The sequence below is a fragment of the Eucyclogobius newberryi genome, unplaced genomic scaffold (genome assembly GCF_026437365.1).
Source record: "Eucyclogobius newberryi isolate DKJ021-1_F unplaced genomic scaffold, fEucNew1.0.hap1 SCAF_13, whole genome shotgun sequence".
NCBI lineage: Eukaryota > Metazoa > Chordata > Actinopteri > Gobiiformes > Gobiidae > Eucyclogobius > Eucyclogobius newberryi.
Genome location: NW_027315757.1, coordinates 17657739 through 17681713, shown reverse-complemented (window position 1 = coordinate 17681713; position 23975 = coordinate 17657739). Strand labels below are relative to the sequence as shown.

General features: G+C 40.3%; 2 protein-coding genes across 2 annotated transcripts in view; one reads left to right on the top strand and one right to left on the bottom strand.

The window, feature by feature from the left end:
* Positions 1–23975, bottom strand: part of nkiras2 (NFKB inhibitor interacting Ras-like 2) — a 99443-nt gene that overhangs the window by 72297 nt on the left and 3171 nt on the right. The gene's annotated exons all lie outside the window — the stretch shown is intronic.
* aclya (ATP citrate lyase a) overlaps positions 1–23975 on the top strand; it is a 47371-nt gene that overhangs the window by 22758 nt on the left and 638 nt on the right. Inside the window, exons 9-27 of the mRNA XM_072442770.1 lie at positions 7849–7985; positions 8063–8124; positions 8627–8744; positions 9842–9996; positions 11473–11569; positions 11781–11922; positions 12882–13050; positions 14171–14275; positions 14363–14559; positions 15305–15386; positions 15932–16042; positions 16121–16248; positions 19455–19548; positions 20708–20862; positions 21849–21999; positions 22452–22595; positions 22744–22857; positions 22946–23028; positions 23374–23450. Coding sequence (XP_072298871.1) covers positions 7849–7985; positions 8063–8124; positions 8627–8744; positions 9842–9996; positions 11473–11569; positions 11781–11922; positions 12882–13050; positions 14171–14275; positions 14363–14559; positions 15305–15386; positions 15932–16042; positions 16121–16248; positions 19455–19548; positions 20708–20862; positions 21849–21999; positions 22452–22595; positions 22744–22857; positions 22946–23028; positions 23374–23450 — 2321 coding nt within the window. The remainder of the gene's footprint in view (positions 1–7848; positions 7986–8062; positions 8125–8626; positions 8745–9841; positions 9997–11472; positions 11570–11780; positions 11923–12881; positions 13051–14170; positions 14276–14362; positions 14560–15304; positions 15387–15931; positions 16043–16120; positions 16249–19454; positions 19549–20707; positions 20863–21848; positions 22000–22451; positions 22596–22743; positions 22858–22945; positions 23029–23373; positions 23451–23975) is intronic.

The window sequence follows — 23975 nt, the reverse complement described above, 5'->3', positions numbered from 1 at the left end:
CACCATGAGGTAGGAAAGCGCGAGCGCTTTCCGAAAATGTATAGTTTATGATATTTGAAAAATGGGAAACATTGTTTTCGCATCGGAATATTATTCTTTCTTTCTTTCTTTCTTTCTTTCTTCTTCTTCTCGGGACCAACCCCCCTATTTTTCACCCAGTGAACATTGACGAAAAGTCACAAAAATTTGCACACCTCTAAAAATCGTGCCTCTCTACATTCTGGCTATTTCCCTTTTCTAAAATAAAAAAAATTGGCGCGTCAGCGCCACCAAATGTACCAAAAATGCATTGAGAGATGGGAAATGACCCAAAAAAAATCTGATCGTAGAATCATGAAATTTGGCGCAGAGGTAGATGGTGACAAGAGAAGTAAAAAATATTATTACGGCAACGCCGTCCCCCGAACCAAATGTCGGCCATATTGCTTCAAAAATGGCTAAACATGACTTCGGAGTCTTTCCAAACGTCGTACTTTTACGAACTCCTCCCAGGGCGTTGGCCCTAAAAAGCTGAAATTTGGTGAAAATGCTACTGAGGAGTGGGACATCAAAAGTTATCCAAATTACATTGATACCTCTCACGGTCTCTGTGCGGCGAAGCCGCAAACTGTAACTAAAATTTCAGAAATCTCCCATATTTAAAATTTCTGCCGTTTGCGCAGATAAAGTCCGAATTGCGTCAAATTAGAATCAGTTGTTAAACTCTTTGCCCTAAACCTACTTGAAGTGAAATAAATTCATTTGGCGCCACAGCGCCCCCTACAGATTTTATATGGAGGTTAAATGTTTAGTTTTGCGAAATTATATGAAATTTGACACACAACTCAATTTTAGCATCCCCATCAAAAAAGTCAATGAGACCCATGTCATAATTGTTATGGCGTTGCCGTAACGATGACCGAAACCTCCCATGTTATTCCAATGGGGCCAGAACATGTTTACACTTTAGACTTTCACAAACTCCTCCCAGGGCGTCAGCCCTATTAACCTGAAATTTGGTGAGACTCATCTTCAGGACCATCAAAAGTTATCCACATTTTCATTCAAAGAGTCACGGTGTCTGTGCGGCAAAGCCGCACATTTTGCCAAGAATTCAAAATAAAATTGCTTTTTGATGGTAAAACAAAGGGGAGAACATGTGACAGCGTCACAGATTCAGCAGTAGGCGTGATAAAAGGACAATTGGGGCGCGTTAGCGCCCCCTCCTCTTGCGGCGTGGCGGCGGTGTGGCGGCGGCGTGGCGAGGGCCGATCATTGCCGCTTGCGGCTATATTTTTTATTATTTTTCTTGTTCTTCTGCTTTTTGATCTCTAATTTGACCCCCTGAACATGCTCAAAAACTCACCAAACTTTGCCCAAAATTCAGAATCGGCGAAAAATTAGATTTTTTCTGGGCCATTTTTTTTTTCGTTAAAAAATGGCGCGACAGCGCCACCGACAAAAGTCAAAATACATTGCGCCTATGGGAGACGCCCCGAGGTCAACTTTGGCGTAAAGCTACGAAATTCGGGACACGCATTCCTCTCGTGAGGACCAAAAAAAAATATTATTGTGGCCACGCCCCCAGACTTACCCTATGGCCGCCATCTTCCTTTGAAAATGAAAACAAGCTGAGTTAGCCATTTTGTTTACGTCAAACTTTGACGAACTCCTCCTAGGGCGTTTTGCCCACCGACTTCAAAATCGGCGGACGTCCTCTGGACAAGTGGGGCATCTAAAGTTATCCAATTTTTTGAGATACCTTCTACGGTCAGTGTGCGGCGCAGCCGCAAAGTTGGACAACTTATTTTGGAATATTGCAGATCTAAAAATTGCTCCCATTTGATCAAAACCAGTCCGATTAGGACCAAATTTGAATCAGTTGTTAAACTTTCTAGTTTGGACCAGTTTAGCCTGACAAAATTGAAATGGCCGCGATAGCGCCCCCTACGGAGTGACCTTTAAATTAACATTGAAGGTCAAAAATTAGTTTTACCAAAATTGTCTAAACTTTACCCAAAATTCTATTTTGCCGTCCCAATCACAAAAGCCAATCACAAAAATGCCTAATTTTTTACGGCGTAGTCGTAGCGATGACAGAAACCTCCCGTGTTATCCCTATGGGAAAACCACAAAATCTCTCAAATTACCACATTTTTATGTTTTACACTTTAACGAAGTCCTCCTAGTGCGTTTTGCCCACCAACCTCAAAATCGGTGTACGTCTTCTAGACAAGTGGGGCATCTAAAGTTATCCAAATTTTAAGGATAGCTTTTACGGTCTCTGTGCGACGGAGCCGCAAACGTTTCCCAGAATTCTGACTATTTGGCCTTCAGAGTGGCCTATAAACAATAGAGTTTTTCCAAATGACATGATATTTTGAACAAAATTCTAATTTGCCATCCTGATCATAAAAGTATGACGGTCCCTCTTCTGCCTGAAGAGTGGGTCCAGCTCGACTCAGACGGTCCCTCATCTGCCTGAAGAGTGGGTCCAGTTCGCCTCAGTCGGTCCCTCTTCTGCCTGAAGAGTGGGTCCAGCTCCAGTCTCCTTGTGTCCGTCTGTCCGTCTGTGAGAGTCGGATCTCTCCTTCACTGGAACTCCTCCAGGTTTCTACGGTTTTTTCCCAAAGAGGTTTTTTTTTGTAGTTTTTCCTGGCCGAGAAGGAGAGTCTAAGGACAGAGGACCCTGGGACATCGTCCCTCGCCACCACAGACATTGTCTGACTTCATCGCCACCACAGACATTGTTGATTCATTTCTCCCTGTGGCCCTCAGAGGCAACTGTTGTTGTGATTTTGGGCCTTACAAAAATAAATTGATTTGATTTGATTTGATTATGAGAGCCAAAGTCATATTTTGTACGGCGTAACCGTAGCGTTGACAGAAACATCCCATGTTATCCTTATGGGAAAATCGTAGAATCGCTCAAATCACCACATTTTTACGCTTCACACTTTAACAAACTCCTCCTAGGGCGATAGCCCGATCAAGTTCATATTTGGAGAATATCATCTACACAAGCGGGGCATCAAAACTTACCCATATTTTGATTCTAAGTGCTACGGTCTCTGTGTGGCGGACCCGCAAATATATGTCAGAAATGGGAAAACAGCGAAATCTCTAAAATGACCACATTTTTACGCTTCACACTTTAACAAACTCCTCCTAGGGCGATTGCCCGATCAAGTTCATATTTGGAGAATATCATCTACACAAACAGGGCATCAAAAGTTAGTCATATTTTGATTTTAAGTGGTACGGTCTCTGTGCCGTGGAGCTGCAAATATACTGTCACAAATGGGAAAAACGCCAAATCCTTGAAATGTTCACATTTACGCTTCACACTTTAACAAACTCCTCCGTGGGCAATAGCTCGATCAAGCTTTACTTTGGGAAAAATCATCTACACAAGCGCGGCATCAAAAGTTATCCATATTTTTATTCCAAGTGCTACGGTCTCTGTGCGGCGGCGCAGCAAATTTGACTGACACTTGTGTTCATTTGCACTGGATTGGCCATGTCCAATGTGTCGCCGTCTGTCAAGTTCTTTTTTTATTCAAGACACAATAAGGGCGCCATCTTTATCAAGTCAAAAGCGCAGAGTCGGAAGGCCGGCGGCCCGCGAGGGCCGTTGGATGCCGCTTGCGGCTTTAATTTTTATTATTTTTCTTGTTCTTCTGCTTTTTGAGCTCTAATTTGACCCCCTGAACATGCTCAAAAACTCACCAAACTTTACCCAAAATTCAAAATCTGCGAAAAATTTTGTTTTTTCTGAGCCATTTTTTTTTTTCGTTAAAAAATGGCGCGACAGCGCCACCGACAAAAGTCAAAATACATTGCGCCTATGGGAGACGCCCCGAGGTCAACTTTGTCATAGAGCTACGAAATTCGGGACACGCATTCCTCTCTTGAGGACAAAAAAATATATATTATAGTGGCCACGCCCCCAGACTTACCCTATGCCCGCCATCTTCCTTTGAAAATGAAAACAAGCTGAGTTAGCCCTTTTGTTCACGTCAAACTTTGACGAACTCCTCCTAGGGCGTTTTGCCCACCGACTTCAAAATTGGCGTACGTCCTCTGGACAAGTGGGGCATCTAAAGTTATCCAATTTTTTGAGATACCTTTTACGGTCTGTGTGCGGCGCAGCCGCAAAGTTGGACCACTTATTTTGGGATATTGCTAATCTAAAAATTGCTCCCATTTGATCAAAACGAGTCCGATTAGGACCAAATTTGAATCAGTTGTTAAACTTTCTAGTTTGGACCAGTTTAGCCTGACAAAATTGAAATGGCCGCGATAGCGCCCCCTACGGAGTGACCTTTAAATTAACATTGAAGGTCAAAAATTAGTTTTACCAAAATTGTCTAAACTTTACCCAAAATTCTATTTTGCCGTCCCAATCACAAAAGCCAATCACAAAAATGCCTAATTTTTTACGGCGTAGTCGTAGCGATGACAGAAACCTCACGTGTTATCCCTATGGGAAAACCACAAAATCTCTCAAACATCCACATTTTTATGTTTCACACTTTAACGAACTCCTCCTAGTGCGTTTTGCCCACCAACCTCAAAATCGGTGTACGTCCTCTAGACAAGTGGGGCATCTAAATTTATCCAAATTTTAAGGATAACATTTACGGTTTCTGTGCGACGGAGCCGCAAACGTTTCCCAGAATTCTGACTATTTGGCCTTCAGAGTGGCCTATAAACAATAGAGTTTTTCCAAATGACATGATATTTTGCACAAAATTCTAATTTGCCATCCTGATCATACAAGTATGAGAGCCAAAGTCATATTTTGTACGGCGTAACCGTAGCGATGACAGAAACATCCCATGTTATCCTTATGGGAAAATCGCAGAATCGCTCAAATCACCACATTTTTACGCTTCACACTTTAACAAACTCCTCCTAGGGCGATTGTCCGATCAAGTTCATATTTGGAGAATATCATCTACACAAGCGGGGCATCAAAACTTACCCATATTTTGATTCTAAGTGCTATGGTCTCTGTGTGGCGGACCCGCAAATATATGTCAGAAATGGGAAAACAGCGAAATCTCTAAAATGACCACATTTTTACGCTTCACACTTTAACAAACTCCTCCTAGGGCGTTTTGCCCACCAACCTCAAAATCGGTGTACGTCCTCTAGACAAGTGGGGTATCTAAAGTTATCCAAATTTTAAGGATAACATTTACGGTTTCTGTGCGACGGAGCCGCAAACGTTTCCCAGAATTCTGACTATTTGGCCTTCAGAGTGGCCTATAAACAATAGAGTTTTTCCAAATGACATGATATTTTGCACAAAATTCTAATTTGCCATCCTGATCATACAAGTATGAGAGCCAAAGTCATATTTTGTACGGCGTAACCGTAGCGATGACAGAAACATCCCATGTTATCCTTATGGGAAAATCGCAGAATCGCTCAAATCACCACATTTTTACGCTTCACACTTTAACAAACTCCTCCTAGGGCGATTGTCCGATCAAACTCATATTTGGAGAATATCATCTACACAAGCGGGGCATCAAAAGTTACCCATATTTTGATTCTAAGTGCTACGGTCTCTGTGTGGCGGACCCGCAAATATATGTCACAAATGGGAAAACAGCGAAATCTCTAAAATGACCACATTTTTACGCTTCACACTTTAACGAACTCCTCCTAGGGCGATTGCCCGATCAAGTTCATATTTGGGGAAATCATCTACACAAACGGGGCATCAAAAGTTATCCATATTTTGATTTTAAGTGGTACGGTCTCTGTGCCGTGGAGCTGCAAATATACTGTCACAAATGGGAAAAACGCCAAATCCTTGAAATGTTCACATTTACGCTTCACACTTTAACAAACTCCTCCTAGTGCATTTGGCCCACCGATCTCAAAATCAGTGTACCTCCTCTAGACAAGTGGGGCATCTAAAGTTATTCAAATTTTATTGGATAACATTTACGGTCTCTGTGCAGCTGAGCCGCAGACTTTTCGCAGAATTTGGACTATTTGGCCTTCAGAGTGGCCTATAAACAAGAGTTTTTCCAAATGACATGACATTTTGAAAAAAATTCTAATTTGCCATCCCGATCATAAAAGTATGAGAGCCAAAGTCATATTTTGTACGGCGTAACCGTAGCGATGACAGAAACATCCCATGATATCCTTATGGGAAAATTGTAGAATCGCTCAAATCACCACATTTTTACGCTTCACACTTTAACGAACTCCTCCTAGGGCGATTGTCCGATCAAACTCATATTTGGGGAAAATCATCTACACAAGCGGGGCATCAAAACTTATCCATATTTTGATTTTAAGTGCTACGGTCTCTGTGCTGTGGAGCTGCAAATATACTGTCACAAATGGGAAAAACGCCAAATCCTTGAAATGTTCACATTTATGCTTCACACTTTAATGAACTCCTCTGTGGGCAATAGCTCGATCAAGCTCATATTTTGGGAAAATAATCTACACAAGCGGAGCATCAAAAGTTATCCATATTTTTATTCCAAGTGTCACGGTCTCTGTGCGCTGGAGCTGGACATTTGACCGACATTTGTGTTCATTTGCACTGGTTAAGCACAGCATTGTACATGTCCAATGTGTCGCTGTCTTAGTTCTTAGACAATTGCGTTAGCGCCATCTCTGTAAAATGCAGAGAGCAGAGCCGGAAGGCCGGTTGGATGCCGCTTGCGGCTTTAATTTTATGGTTGCTTCCTTATCTTAAAAAACATGTCCAATTGCTTTAAAAATCCTTATGGCGATATGTTTTATTCCAAAAGCGAAACATGATGATATGTCAAGCCACTTATAGATAAATTTTTGTGTAAATATATGAATTAAATGTTGTATAACTTTGTTTATGTATTTGTCATTGTTGAGCTAACACATCCAAATTTCAATGAACATATGGAGAAAATGTATATAAAGTGTGATGAGGTTAGTTGATGTTGTAGAAGTGGTTCCACTGGTTGGATATAATTAAACTTTATTTCAAATACACTTTTCACAACAACAGAATAGCCCCATTTCGTATGTCAGTAAACCAGGATAGATTTTTTTATGCAGCTTTTAAACTCTGCTTCTCCTGTTTTTTGTATTTATGACATAGTTTGGTGTTATAGAAGCTGTGGTAAATGTTTATCATAGTTGTACTTACGTTAAGCAACAGTTTGTGAAGAAAGTTTGAAAATCAAAAGTTTAAAAAGACAGGAAGTAGAGCTGAATCCCTCTGTGATGTCATCAATGTGCGACGTGCCATTGAACACACTCTTTGCACTTTTCTGACGGTTAAAATGTGCATTCAACAAAATAAAGATGTTGCATGGTATTATTGTCAAATCATAACTGCTGTGTCATGTTTGTATGGATTTTGGCTCTTGTTTACAGTACGGTTGCTCGGTAACAGTTGTGGAATCACCTGTACCATAGCCATATTTGCTGCCCGTGTCCAACCAGGAAGTATGATTATAAACTTTAGAAAAATTGTCTAACGAGGGACAAATGGGCAAAATGTTGAGTGAAATTTGAAATAATTGTGCGTTTTATTGAAATATATCGTCTTGTTTTACCATTTTAGCTGTTTTATTTTGGCGGTATGAGCAGGCCTTTCTCTTGTGTGTGGAATCGTCTGACGTGACAGGCAGACGCACGAGCCGTTACTAATTATTCCCCACAGTTTACGTTGTTTACTTCAGCGCAGATGGTCGGAGACTTTCCTTAAACCTTTTGTAGAAATGTTATTCAGTCGGCACGACAAAAACTGCACAATGCACAAATAAAAAAACATCGGTAAAAACGCATTTACGCTAATATCGTTAATAGTTTTTCTTTGACCCTATTGTCCTTTGGTCGCATTCGCAGCGACACCATCTGCGACCTGGGAGGAGTGGACGAACTCGCCAACTACGGGGAGTATTCCGGAGCGCCCAGCGAACAGCAAACCTACGACTACGCCAAGACCATCCTCTCCCTCATGACCAGGGAGAAGCACAAAGACGGTAGGAGGAGGTCACGCCGCTCCCGACATTTGTGAGAAATACACAAAAATCACACGTGCGTTTGACATCTCGTCCAGGTAAAGTTCTGATCATCGGCGGAAGCATTGCCAACTTCACCAACGTCGCAGCGACATTTAAGGTACTTCATCTACACATTGACTTAAAGTGCCCGTGACAGGTTTTTACGATTGTCTAATTTTGACTTTACTTGGTGTGTTTATACCTGTCGTTGGGAAAATCTGTAGAAAATGACAGGAAGTGACATCACAATAGGAACGCTCAATCCAGTCAAAGTTTATGCATAAATTACACAAAGAAACAACTTTTTTGACTCTCTAAACATGAATTCAACCAAATAAAGCTGCTCTCATGTATTTCTATTTGTCAAATAAAAGTATTCGGTAATACTGGGTGATTTCCTAGTGTGATGTCATCAATCACAAACAGGAAGTGAAATTGTAAACTTAAAAAATGTGCTATTCTGTGATAATATTTTCATAATTTTTAGCAAAAATTCTAAATATATTTATCTTAACGGCATGTTGGTTTAATGTGTCGTCCGACCTGTAGGGGGCACTTTATTGTTAATTATTCATATTTTTGCTAATATACAGTATAATTGACCTCTTATTTGTGCATAGGGGATCGTAAGAGCCATAAGGGACTATCAGCAGCAACTAAAGGAGCACGAGGTCCAGATCTTTGTGCGACGTGGAGGCCCAAACTACCAGGAGGGGCTCCGGGTGATGGGGGAAGTCGGTACGTCCGTCTACGTTTTATTATGTCCCGCCATTTCGCCACCACAATATTATGTCACTATGTCACATTTTAGTGTCACAATTATTGCAAGAAAAAAGCATCACAGTTTGACGATCATTAAAAATCACAAAATAAAAGCAAACGTGACAAAAACGGTCTTGAATAATTCCGATTACCGTACTGCACCAGCCAAAAAATGCATAATAGAGAAGAAAAAAACATATATAAGTCGCACTGGAGTATAAGTCGCAGTTTTGATTTGATAAAATCCAAGACCAAGAACAGACATTTAATCTTGAAATGCAGTTTAAAATAATAACAGATTAGAGAACGTGGTGAATAGGTGTACGTATGCTAACGCTAACACCTTCAGCTACATGAGGCACAGACAGAACTGTGGTAAGTGTCTGGTATGTTAACGTAACATATGAACAGTTATTCAGATAACTATAGCATAAAGAACATGCTAACAAGTTTACCAAAGCATCAGTTTTACCCCAAATCACTAAATCCATTGAATTCTTCTTCCTCTGTGTCACTTCTAAACAACTCCACAAACTCCGGAGGTAGAGGAAGTGCAGATTCTTCTTCTGCGTCGCTTAGAGCCTAGAGCGCCCTCTTGTGGTTGCCAGTGTGAAAATAGCGAACAATATCACATATAAGTCGCTCTGGAGTATAAGTCGCACCCCGGCCAAAACTATGAAAAAAAAGGTGCAACATATAGTCTAAAACATTTTGACATTAGGGTTGTGAAATTACCAAAAACAAAAACCGTGATATTTAAAACTGTAATACATTTCTCAATCCCTCTGTTTTACTGTAATTGACTTATAATTTATCATCTGAATAATAATCTTAATACCAAAATAAGTTTTTAAACAAATTTGGTATGTTTCCGTTTTTCAACGCTCTTGCTATTTTCTTTAAATACTTTATTGGATTTTATTCATGTGTCTCAATATAAAATTTCCCATAAACTTTAAGCCCAGTTTGTATATTTTTCACTCTTTGCGAGACGATAAATCGCTGTATAACGTGGAGTCTGAGCCGGTCCTCTGTTTTGTGTCTAACTGCGCTCCGTCCTTTGTCCTGTGCAGGGAAAACCACAGGGATCCCCATTCACGTGTTTGGCACAGAGACTCACATGACGGCCATCGTTGGCATGGCGCTGGGACATCGACCAATCCCCAACCTGCCCCCGGTCGCCGCCCACACCGCCAACTTCCTGCTCAACACCAGCGGGGCCTCATCGGTAAACGCGCAAGCTCGATGAGACCAGCGATCGCACGGGGTGGTCCGGGGAAGTGTGTTCAAATGGAGTCGGCCATTATGGAGCGTAAAAGAGTGTAAAAATAGGGCTTTGTTTCTAATTAAAACTCTTACAATAAATCACAAACAATACAGTACTGTTGGGAGCACATAATAAGGGTCGTTGGGCTCAATTTAGGACTGAAAGTGAGACTATTTTGGTGCTGATGTGGACTTGGTTTTGTCCCGTTTTTATCCTTGTCAAGTCCTGGTCCAGCCCAGGTTTTGTTTCAGGTTTAGTCCCAGTTTAGTTCATACAAAAACAACTATTTATACAGGAAAAGTACCAGAAGACAGTGTATTTATATGTAAAAATCTCACGATTCGCTCCCAAATCTTCAGCTTTCTCGCCCCATACCTTTCCTATGTCTTTATAATCAAAATAAAATAATGACTTTATCAATGCAAATTTTGGTCGACTAAGAAGCTGTCGACTCATTAATCAATTGAACAACTATAGACCGTAATTACTGAAGTGGACAACCTCATCAACTACTGCTAATTCCATTTTTTTTACTACTTATTATACACTGCAGGAACTAGTACTAGTACTACTACTACTATAACGTTGTAACGACTAGTATTCACTGTAACTGCTAAAAGTACACAAAAGACTGGGTATATATTTATAAATCAGATACTGGAATTTTCAGATAAACCAATAATTAGATCTGATTTTGGCGGTTTCGTGCACAAGAAATGGTTGCATGTATTAGTTAATTTGTGGATTTTCAGAGTGAATTTAATCTTTAATCTTTCAATCTTTAACATGTTCTATTTCATTCATGTCTTTGCCACTTTAAAACTTTAACTTTTGGATTTTTTCTCGATCAATTAAACGACTACAGACAGACAGCCATAGTCATTATCAAAGTGGAAAACCTCAACAACTACTTGCAAATAAAAAATGTTCTTCCACTTATTATATATACGTCTTTGTCACTTGAATACTTTAGCTTTTGCATATATTTTTTTCTTCTGAACAATCGGAAATCCAAAGTCCAGAAATCAAATAATGATCCGGTTTTTGATGAAAATGTGGTGTGAAATGCACGAGAGAAACGCAGTGACTTCTTCTGTGGATAAGTGCAGCGATCTGACCGGCTCCCGTTATCCCCAAGGCTTCCATTAAGATTGTGTAACAGGAAGGCTCTTAACAAAGTGGATGTGTGCACATACTGTACCTACGTCTAACTGAAAGTAGAAATAACATGTGCACTTTGGCCCGCCGTCGTCAGTAGTAATCAAAACACGGTGGATTGAGACCGCTGGGTTTGGTTAAGAATGTATTATGTCATTATATATGTAATGGAATAATGAATCTGTGGTGCGAAGCTTGTATAATTGATTAAAGCCTTGTTTTTTTGGCGGTTAATATCAAAAACTGAATGACTTATTTCCTTTTTCTTCTCGCTGCCAGACCCCAGCATCGAGCAGAACGGCCTCTTTTTCTGAAAATCGAGCCAAAGGTGTCGAGAGACCTTCTGCTGATAAGTCTAAGGCGGCAGGGCCTGTAGGTAAGAAATGAACGAATTGTACGGATCTTCAATATGAGGAGAACAGTGCCCCCTGTACACTAAATACAGACATTGCAATTACGTGGCATTGGTTTAAAAATAATGACACGTAGTTCATGTTTTATTTGCTGTCTGATTTGTGCCGAAGCAAAGGAAACTGAAAGTGATGTTTTTCTCCCATGTTTTTTGTTCTTCATGCATATTTTCGTAGCCAAGGTGACGACGCTCTTCTCCAAGCAGACCAAGTCCATCGTGTGGGGGATGCAGACGCGGGCCGTGCAGGGCATGATGGACTTTGACTACGTCTGCTCCAGGAGCGAGCCCTCCGTCGCAGCCATGGTCTACCCTTTCACGTACGTGTTAATGCAAAACAAACGACGGTTAGGCATGTTAATGTAATCAAAGACATCCTTTTATTGTATATGCACAGTACCGGCAAATGATGGTTGAAAATATTGACTACAGGAGTAAAACGGGCAGATTCATATATTTAAGTCAATTTATGTTTTCACATTTTATGTTCTCATATTATTTATTTTATTTATTTAATTTTATTTATTTTATTTATTTTATTTATTTTATTTATTTTATTTATTTTATTTATTTTATTTATTTTATTTATTTTATTTATTTTATTTATTTTATTTATTTTATTCTTCTACTTATTCTTCTACTTATTCTTCTATTTATTCTACTTATTCTACTTATTCTACTTATTTATTTATTTAGCATAGTTTTTTTATTTAAAGCAAGTTTCTGCTTTATTTTTTCACTTTTCTGATTCTGACCAATAAAAAATCTTAAGATATTCATTCAATCTTCCTCATAAACAAATGTGTATTAAGAGGTTAAAAGCTTTATTATTCAGTATTTATCATTTCATATAATAAATGTAATCTTGTGTTATGTCTAGAAACGCCGCTTTCACAACACTGTCATATTTCAAGCCTTGAAGTTGGGCTGCAAATATTAATCGAAATAATAAATCAAAACTAATGCACTAGAAAATCGCAATCATATTTTTTTTATAAAATAAATAAATTTGATATTAAATCAAATCAAAATGTCAAAAAAGTATACATTTCTGAGTACACGTCATCTGTAAATGTTCAGTCATCATATTTCAACCTTTATCTGGTTAATAATGTATTTTAAAAGTCTCAGTTTACAAAATACATGATAATTTCCTCTGAGTTGTTGACTACTGAAACAATTGTTGTCATTATGTTTCATTTGATCCACCCATTTCAGTTTAAATTCACAAGTTGCTATTTTACTTAAACTATATTATTTGTATGTCTGTTGTTTACAGCGGGGACCACAAGCAGAAGTTTTATTGGGGCCATAAGGAGATCCTGGTCCCCGTGTACAAAAACATGAGCGATGCGATGAAGAAGCATCCCGATGTGGACGTCCTGATCAGCTTTGCCTCGCTGCGTTCAGCCTTCGACAGCACCATGGAAACCATGCAGTACCCTCAGGTGCGTTCTGGGAAACGTATATTATTAAGACAGGTTCTACTCTGACAATGTTCAAATCTAAAAACTGTTTTGTTTAGCTGTGCATATGAAAGGATTCTCTTTGCACTCTTCTCTTTCAAGTCTTCAACTGTTTTGTGATTTCTGTCATGTCTTTGTGATTTTAATGCATTTTTTCGTGTTTTGTGAAGCACTTTGAATTGCCTTGTGTTAGAAAATGAACTCGTCTCGCCTAATTGAGATTCTTTCATGGAGTAGTGAGATTAGATTTGAGATTTACACAATAACGCTTGAGAGAAGACGTGGAACTGCTCATGTTTTTATCTAAAGTAAACAAGTCACAGTGGCACGTGGCATGTGATGAGTCAAAGTAGAATAATCCAGCGCGACGTGTATATTTCCTAAACCCAACATGGAGTGGAGTGGCAAACATACATGACTACGTTAAACTTGTGCTAAACTTGTACAAAAGTGTGTGGAGAGAGTCTGCGGTCTTTGCAACGTGCCTTTTTCCACCGTTCATCTAAGAGCACGTAGAATACAGCCTCTGATGAAACGAGGAGTTCAAGTTTACTCAAGTAGGGCATCTTATTTACTGAAGCAGCTGCTAATACCAATACAGCAAGTGCAAATACTGTTGTTTTTTGTACACACAGACTTATAAAAATAACTGCTATGACCACAGGTACTACAACTGCTGCGTAAAACGTCTACAGTAGTTTAAGTTGCATTATTATGACCATTGATTTAAGTTGTAGTAAAAAGAAGGGACACTCACCAACAGGCCTTAAAAAGAAACAAAAAATAATTCAAAAAGTCCGATAGATGGATTAAGTTGATTCATATTATTACCGTATTTTAAGTCGCGCCAGCCAAAAAATGCATAATAGAGAAGAAAAAAAATATATAAGTTGCACTGGAGTATGAAATGCGGTTGCAAGTGTGAAAATAACAAATAATATCTAAGTATATAAGTATAGATGTAAGTATAAGTCGCACCCCGGCCAAAACTATGAAAAAAGTTGCAAGTTATAGTCCGGTAAATACGGTAGCTTATCTTAATAAACAGTCAAATGTTTTATGTCTGTAGAAGTGTCGTATTAAGCTTTTTTGTGTCTTTTAGATTCACACCATTGCCATTATTGCCGAGGGAATCCCTGAAGCTCACACCAGAAAGATCATCAAAGCGGCGGACGAGAAAGGCGTTACCATCATCGGACCGGCAACGGTAAGTCGTGTATTCACCGTTATCGCACCGTTTCTTCTGCGTTTATTTATTCCTCTGTGTGTGTGTGTGTGTGTGTGTGTTGTGCAGGTGGGCGGCATCAAACCCGGCTGTTTCAAGATCGGGAACACGGGGGGAATGCTGGACAATATCCTGGCGTCCAAACTATACCGTCCCGGGAGCGTGGCGTACGTGTCCCGCTCCGGGGGCATGTCCAACGAGCTCAACAACATCATCTCCAGGACGACGGACGGCGTGTTCGAGGGCGTCGCCATCGGGGGGGACAGGTGGGCGGGGTTACGAGACAAAAATGATGAAAGCGCCAATCTGAAATGGCATAATGAATGAATATGTGCTTGGATTATGTGGTATTTATCTTGATTTAAGTACATTTTGACTGTCTTAAAGTAAGATTTGCCAACGGAACAAGCATTAAATGTATTGTTTTACGGAAAAAAAGAAGAAAAAAAAAAGCATTTCTTACTTGAAATGAGAATAAAATGCTCCTGTTCTTGAAATGAGATGAAACATACTTTTTTTTATTGACAAATCATACTTTAAGACGGTAAAAATGTACTAAAACCCGGATGAAAATTACTTAATTCAAGCTATTTTAATACCGGATCACACTTAAGATTGTCAATTTTTCCAGTGTGTAAAAGCGCAATTATTTTTTTAAATATAAACTTGACCCTAAAGGTTAAAATTATTGTCATTTTACTTTCTTCCCTCTTATTAGTTCGTCTCAATGTAAAGTAGGGCTGAAATAAGTTAATCGCAACTAATTGACTATTGAAATACTTCTGCATTCTACACAAACTATAAAACATGTCAGAGAAGAGTTGTTGTGATTAAAACTGAGCTGTAATTACCCCAAAATGGTAACGAGAAGCTGTTGCCTTTTTTGCTCTAAACAAGTTTATCCCCTTAAAGAATCGTTAGTTTCAGTTCTAATGTAAAGAAACTAGAAGTACAAGTCCATGTTTGCCATTTGTTCTGATTACAGCGCTCTAAGACTTACTGTTTTCATAGATACCCGGGTTCTGTGTTCACGGACCATGTGCTGCGTTACCAAGACACTCCCGGAGTCAAAATGATCGTGGTGCTGGGAGAGGTAAGTCGCACCCACCCGCACTGCCCTCTGCAGGTTGGACGAGTTAAGTGCAGTTAAGCCAAATCTATTTAGAATTTTGCTAAAAAATTATACAAATGTTGTCACAGAATAACACTGGGCAAAAACTCATCTAATGTCATCATTTATTTCAATTTAACAGAGAAAAATACGAGAGTGACTTTATTTTGTTGAATTAATGTTTAGAGAGTTTAAAAAAATGTGTTTCTTTGTGTAAATTATGCATGAACTGTGACTTGTGTGATGTCACTTCTTGTCATTTTCACAGATTTTTCCAAAAATGTCAAAATTTTCTCCACAAATACTTACTCAATTAGTGTAATTTACTATATAGTTGTACGACAGGCATAAATACAGCAAATAAAGGTAAAGTTTGAAAAGCGTAAAAAACCTGTCATAGGCACTTTAAGCTATAAAACTACTACTGTGAAATATGAACGGTAAACTGCAATTTGAAAATGAATAAAGAGCAAGCTAAATCTTCCATATTTTTGCCGTTTAACCGTTGCTTTCCCCCCTCACTTCAGATCGGGGGGACGGAGGAGTACAAGATCTGCCAGGCGATAAAGGACGGCCGCATCACAAAGCCCGTGGTGTGTTGGTGCATCGGGACCTGCGCCACCATGTTCACCTCCGAGGTAAGACGGGGCGAGGAACGAGACGACCGGACACTCGAAACTTGTGCCCTTCTTTGAAATTGCGACTCGTAAACGTAGGTCCAGTTCGGCCACGCGGGCGCCTGTGCCAACCAGGCCTCCGAGACGGCGGTGGCCAAGAACCAGGCGCTGGCCGAGGCCGGAGCGTTCGTGCCCAAGAGCTTCGACGAGCTGGGGGAGCTCATCAAGTGAGTCGGACGCATTGTTATAACACGGTAATAACGCGGTAAAAAGCAGGGAGGGGCTACGTAACCTTAGGACTATGTTTTAGGAGTCAACTTAAAAATAAACAACAAATAAAAAAGAAACAATGGACAAAATGGGACAATTATTCAGAGCTTAATATACTTGACTAAACGGGGACCTATAACGGGGACCTATAACGGGGACCTATAACAGTGACCTATAAAAGTGACCTATAACGGTGACCTATAACAGTGACCTATAAAAGTGACCTATAACGGTGACCTATAACAGTGACCTAACAGGGACCTATAACGGTGACCTATAACAGTGACCTAACAGGGACCTATAACAGTGACCTATAACAGTGACCTATAACGGTGACCTATAACAGTGACCTATAACGGTGACCTATAACAGTGACCTATAACAGTGACCTATAACAGTGACCTAACAGGGACCTATAACAGTGACCTATAACAGTGACCTAACAGGGACCTATAACAGTGACCTATAACGGTGACCTATAACAGTGACCTATAACAGTGACCTATAACAGTGACCTAACAGGGACCTATAACAGTGACCTATAACAGTGACCTATAACGGTGACCTATAACAGTGACCTATAACGGTGACCTATAACAGTGACCTATAACAGTGACCTATAACGGTGACCTATAACAGTGACCTATAACGGTGACCTATAACAGTGACCTATAACAGTGACCTAACAGGGACCTATAACAGTGACCTATAATGGTGACCTATAACGGTGACCTATAACAGTGACCTATAACGGTGACCTATAACAGTGACCTATAACAGTGACCTAACAGGGACCTAGCAGTGACCTAACAGGGACCTATAACGGTGACCTATAACAGTGACCTATAACGGTGACCTATAACAGTGACCTATAACAGTGACCTATAACAGTGACCTATAACGGTGACCTATAACAGTGACCTATAACGGTGACCTATAACAGTGACCTAACAGTGACCTAACAGTGACCTAACAGGGACCTATAACGGTGACCTATAACAGTGACCTATAACAGTGACCTATAACGGTGACCTATAACGGTGACCTATAACAGTGACCTATAACAGTGACCTAACAGGGACCTATAACAGGGACCTATAACAGTGACCTAACAGTGACCTAACAGTGACCTAACAGTGACCTAACAGGGACCTATAACGGTGACCTATAACGGTGACCTATAACAGTGACCTAACAGTGACCTAACAGGGACCTATAACAGTGACCTAACAGGGACCTATAACAGGGACCTATAACAGGGACCTATAACGGGGACCTATAACGGTGACCTATAACGGTGACCTAACAGGGACCTATAACAGTGACCTAACAGGGACCTATAACGGGGACCTATAACGGGGACCTATAACGGGGACCTATAACGGTGACCTATAACGGTGACCTATAACAGTGACCTAACAGGGACATATAACAGTGACCTAACAGGGACTTATAACGGTGACCTATAACAGTGACCTAACAGGGACCTATAACAGGGACCTATAACGGGGACCTATAACGGTGACCTATAACGGTGACCTAACAGGGACCTATAACAGTGACCTAACAGGGACCTATAACGGGGACCTATAACGGGGACCTATAACGGTGACCTATAACAGTGACCTAACAGGGACTTATAACGGTGACTTATAACAGTGACCTAACAGGGACTTATAACGGTGACTTATAACAGTGACCTAACAGGGACTTATAACGGTGACCTATAACAGTGACCTAACAGGGACTTATAACGGTGACCTATAACAGTGACCTAACAGGGACCTATAACAGTGACCTATAACGGTGACCTATAACAGTGACCTATAACAGTGACCTAACAGAGACCTATAACAGTGACCTATAACAGTGACCTAACAGGGACCTATAACAGTGACCTAACAGAGACCTATAACAGAGACCTATAACAGTGACCTATAACAGTGACCTATAACAGTGACCTATAACAGTGACCTAACAGAGACCTATAACAGTGACCTAACAGGGACCTATAACAGTGACCTATAACAGTGACCTATAACGGTGACCTATAACGGTGACCTATAACAGTGACCTATAACAGTGACCTATAACGGTGACCTATAACAGTGACCTAACAGGGACCTATAACGGTGACCTATAACGGTGACCTATAACGGTGACCTATAACAGTGACCTAACAGTGACCTAACAGTGACCTAACAGTGACCTAACAGGGACCTATAACAGGGACCTATAACAGGGACCTATAACGGGGACCTATAACAGTGACCTATAACGGTGACCTATAACAGTGACCTAACAGGGACCTATAACAGGGACCTATAACGGTGACCTAACAGGGACCTATAACAGAGACCTATAACAGTGACCTATAACGGGGACCTATAACAGTGACCTATAACAGTGACCTAACAGGGACCTATAACAGGGACCTATAACGGTGACCTAACAGGGACCTATAACAGAGACCTATAACAGGGACCTATAACGGGGACCTATAACGGTGACCTATAACGGTGACCTAACAGGGACCTATAACGGTGACCTAACAGGGACCTATAACAGAGACCTATAACAGGGACCTATAACGGTGACCTATAACAGTGACCTAACAGTGACCTAACGGGGACCTATAACAGGGACCTATAACGGGGACCTATAACGGGGACCTATAACGGTGACCTATAACAGTGACCTATAACAGTGACCTATAACAGTGACCTAACAGGGACCTATAACGGTGACCTATAACAGTGACCTATAACGGTGACCTATAACAGTGACCTAACAGTGACCTAACGGGGACCTATAACGGGGACCTATAACGGGGACCTATAACGGTGACCTATAACAGTGACCTAACAGTGACCTAACGGGGACCTATAACGGGGACCTATAACGGGGACCTATAACGGTGACCTATAACAGTGACCTAACAGTGACCTAACAGTGACCTAACGGGGACCTATAACGGGGACCTATAACGGGGACCTATAACGGGGACCTATAACGGGGACCTATAACGGGGACCTATAACGGGGACCTATAACAGTGACCTAACAGTGACCTAACAGTGACCTAACGGGGACCTATAACGGGGACCGCTCAAGTGTGAGCAGTTCAGTCCCGACTTTAACGTGGCGTGTGCTTTCGTGTTTAGGTCCGTGTACGACAACCTCGTTGCCAACGGCGTGATCGTCCCGGCCGAAGAGCTGCCCCCCCCCACAGTGCCCATGGACTACTCCTGGGCCAGAGTGAGTATTTCAAAACACAAATCTAAAGCACGATTCAACCCGTCAATCGTTGTTTATACCTCTCTTTGGATTATTTATTGATGATTGACATTATTGATCATACATTTGTTGTTAGATTAGGAACAGAAGTAGAATAATAAATAAATAATAACCGCGAGGGTGGAGAAAAGGCTAAAGCTCATCAACTGTAAAGCTAAATTTACCCTAATTAATCAATGTCATTTTGAAGAATAAACAACTAACCACCAAATGTGCCAAATATTTTTCAGCTATTTCAAAACTCCACTTTACTCTTTAAACGTTTTCAAGGCTTTAACTTCTGCCACCTTTAACCCAGTAATATGTTTACCATATTTTCCGGAGTATAAGTCGCTACGGCCTTTAAGCCAAAAAATGCATAATAGAAAAGCATATATACGTTTTTGGAAACATTTATTTGATAAAATCCAAGACCAAGAACAGACATTTCACCTTGAAATGCAGTTTAAAATAATAACAGATTAGAGAACATGGTGAATAGGTGTACGTATGCTAACGCTAACACCTTCAGCTACATAATGCACAGACAGAACTGTGGTAAGTGTCTGGTATGTTAACGTAACATATGAACAGTTATTCAGATAACTATAGCATAAAGAACATGCTAACAAGTTTAGCAAAGCATCAGTTTTACCCCAAATCACTAAATCCATTGAATTCTTCTTCCTCTGTGTCACTTCTAAACAACTCCACAAACTCCAGAGGAAGAGGAAGTGCAGATTCTTCTTCTGCGTGAGCCTCGAGCGCCCTCTTGTGGTTTCCAGTGTGAAAATGTTCAACATGTGAAATGCGGTTGCCAGTGTGAAAATAACGAATATCACACATAAGTCGCTCAAAACTATAAACGACTCCGGAAAGTACAGTATTTGTTTAAACATGGCAAAAGTTAAATTTTTTGCGCTAAAACTCTACAAACTCATTGTAGATTGTCGTATCCTGTGTCTTTAAAACCTGCACAATCCCGTTTTAGATGTTGAGAGAGGTCCTAGCTCACGGCATTATCTAAACCTTTTGTTGCGCCGGTGGATTTATTGGTTCGGTTTGAATTGGTTGGACTTCAGAGCGTCGTGAACCTTGAATTGTTTCCCGCGCTAACTGCTTCGCCCCGTTCTTTCCGCAGGAGCTCGGTCTAATCCGTAAACCGGCGTCCTTCATGACCAGTATCTGCGACGAGCGAGGTCAGGAGCTGATCTACGCCGGCATGCCCATCACCGAGGTCTTCAAGTCCGAGATCGGACTCGGGGGAACGCTGGGCCTGCTGTGGTTCCAGAGAAGGTCAGTCGCTCGCGGAAATGTGGAAATACAAACAAAAGTGGCCGAAACTTTGCTTTTGTTCTTTTTTTCCTTTTTTTGAATTTACAAATATACAGAACACAAAACAGAACAACCAGAGAGTACAATGAGAAAAAAAATAAGTTGTCACAAGCAGATCATCTACTAAACTTAAATGCATTTCAAATCACTGCATAATTCAATTTAAACATAGGCCCATTTAGTCCAAAGTCTAGTGAATTTGTCCATTTCCAAATTTGGTCTGAAAGTCATTTTTCTTCCATTCCATCCAGTCCAGTCCATGTCATCCATTTCTTTGCGATGGCCTTTTTTCCTGCCACCAGAAGTATACGCTAAAGGTAGCCGTTGATCGTGTGAATGGCAGGAGTTCTGAGGCCCAAAAGCAGTGTTTTATGTGGGATGGAAATGTCGACAACTGTCCGCAGTGCATTATCCGTTTCAGTCCAATAACCCCGGACGATGGGACATGACGCATGATGGTGGTTTGCCTCCTGGCTGCCACACTTTCTCCAACAGTCACGTTTGCTTTTTTCCATCGTCATCAAAACGTTGTCGCATACCCGTAGACAACGAGTAAAACGTTCCCAATTTAACGCATCTTTATGACATTTCTTGATCTTTTACAAACCAGACGCAGCCCTTTTTCACGCCGTTACAATAGTCACAAAATGTATGCGGTTTTATAGTAAAGTCTCATACTACAGCAAGTTTACCAAAGCATCAGTATTACCCATAATCACTAAATCCATTGAATTCTTCTTCCTCTGTGTCACTTCTAAACAACTCCACAAACTCCAGAGGAAGAGGAAGTGCAGATTCTTCTTCTGGGTCGCTCAGAGCCTAGAGCGCCCTCTTGTGGTTGTCACTGTGAAAATAATCTGTGAAAGTCTCATACTACAGCGACATCACTATAACCTAACGTGCGTAACCGTGACAGCGCTGTGACTTGAGTTGTTGTTGTTGCTCAGGTTGCCGCGCTACGCCTGTCAGTTCATCGAGATGTGCCTGATGGTGACGGCGGATCACGGGCCCGCCGTCTCCGGAGCCCACAATACCATCGTCTGCGCTCGGGCCGGAAAAGACCTGATCTCCAGCCTCACCTCTGGACTTCTCACCATCGTAATGACGCGCGGAATCACTTTGCGCTTCATCGTTTTGCAGATAATTGATCCCACATTATCTGCATTTTTAGCGCCTGTGCTCGTTCTTTGTCTATTCAGTTGTCATTTCCATAAAAAAAATGTCTAACCTCTAAGACTCTTTTGTTACTCGATTAGTCCAGTTCTTTTGATTTAGTTTTTGATCCCAAATCACTAAATATATTGAATTCTTCTTCCTCTGTGTCACTTCTAAACAACTCTGCAAACTCCAGAGGTAGAGGAAGTGCAGATTCTTCTTCTGCGTCGCTTAGAGCCTAGAGCGCCCTCTTGTGGTTGCCAGTGTGAAAATAACGAATAATATCACATATAAGTCGCTGCGGAGAATAAGTCGCACCCTGGACAAACTATGAAAAACGGTGCGACTTATAGTCCGTAAAATACGGTAGACACTTTTGTCGTTTCTCTTCTCAGGGCGACCGATTTGGTGGCGCTCTGGACGCGGCGGCGAAACAGTTCAGCAAAGCCTTCGACAGCGGCATGTTACCGATGGAGTTTGTGAACAAGATGAAGAAAGACGGCATGCTGATCATGGGCATCGGACACAGAGTGAAGTCGGTCAGTATCTGGTCAAATGTATGCAAAATCACACTATTAATGATGTAATAATATAGTCTGTAGAAGGAAAACTGCCAAAGATATAATGAAAAGAAATCATAAAAAATAATACAAATATAAATAATAATAATCTTATCGTTTTTGACAGATTAACAATCCCGATATGAGAGTCCAAATCTTGAAGGATTTTGTGAAGCAGCACTTTCCGTCGACACAGCTCCTGGACTACGCCCTCGACGTGGAGAAGATCACTACGTCCAAGGCAAGAGTCGTTACCTCTCACACAACTGCTGTAAATAAATGCATAACCAAATCAATATTAAAGTCGCCGTCTTTGCGTTCTGTATCAGAAACCCAACCTCATCCTGAACGTAGACGGCTTCATTGGTGTGGCTTTCGTGGACTTGCTCCGGACGTGTGGAGGATTCACCAGGTTAGTCTTTTATTTTTGACTAGGTTTGATGTTTTACTGAATATAACAAAAGAAATACAAATTAAATTATGATTATATATATTTTTTTATTAAGTTTGGGATTTATTTACTAATTAAAAACATATTCCCAATTAAATTGTTTTTTATTTTTTATTACGTAAAAAAAAAAGTCTAATTCAAACGATATTAATCCAAATTAAATTATGATTTTCTTTATTTGTTTTTGTTTGTTTTATATTTGAGCAACTAAAATTTCCCTGGTGAATCAGTAAAGTTTGTCCATAAGTCCAAATAAGTGTTTTTTTTTAACCTACAACATTAATGCTAAATGATTTCTTTCCACAGGGATGAAGCGGATGAGTTTGTGGAAATTGGAGCGCTGAATGGCATTTTTGTCCTTGGACGCAGCATGGGCTTCATCGGTAAAATGTCAAACTTGTTATTATCATAAAGGGGAGGTGGCTCTGATCGCTAGGTTACAGTAATCAATGATATTATAACATTTACAGACAGACTTGCCATTATTTATGATTACATCCAATTTGAACATTTCTTCTTGGGCCCAAATCAAATTGAGCTTTTAACTATAAAGCATGATCTCAATACGGTTTAAAAGTATAAAGATTACATTCTCCTGCTGCTATAGCTGGTGTTTTGGACTAATGATTTTGCTCCTGTAGTTCTAGTATTTGCAGAATTTAATTTTGTCATTTATAAAAATGACAAGTTTTCAAGTTCTTTAAGTCCTTTTTTAGACCTGGTTCAGCCCCAATCTAGAGTTAAATTGTTCTTATTTCTATAACTATTTGAGATCTGGCTGTACTTGGAAAGCCAAATGTGTGAAATGTGTCAGAGCCAATGGATTATTATATCTAAATATATAATATATATATATATATATTTTTATATTAATATATAATATATATATATATATATATATATATTTT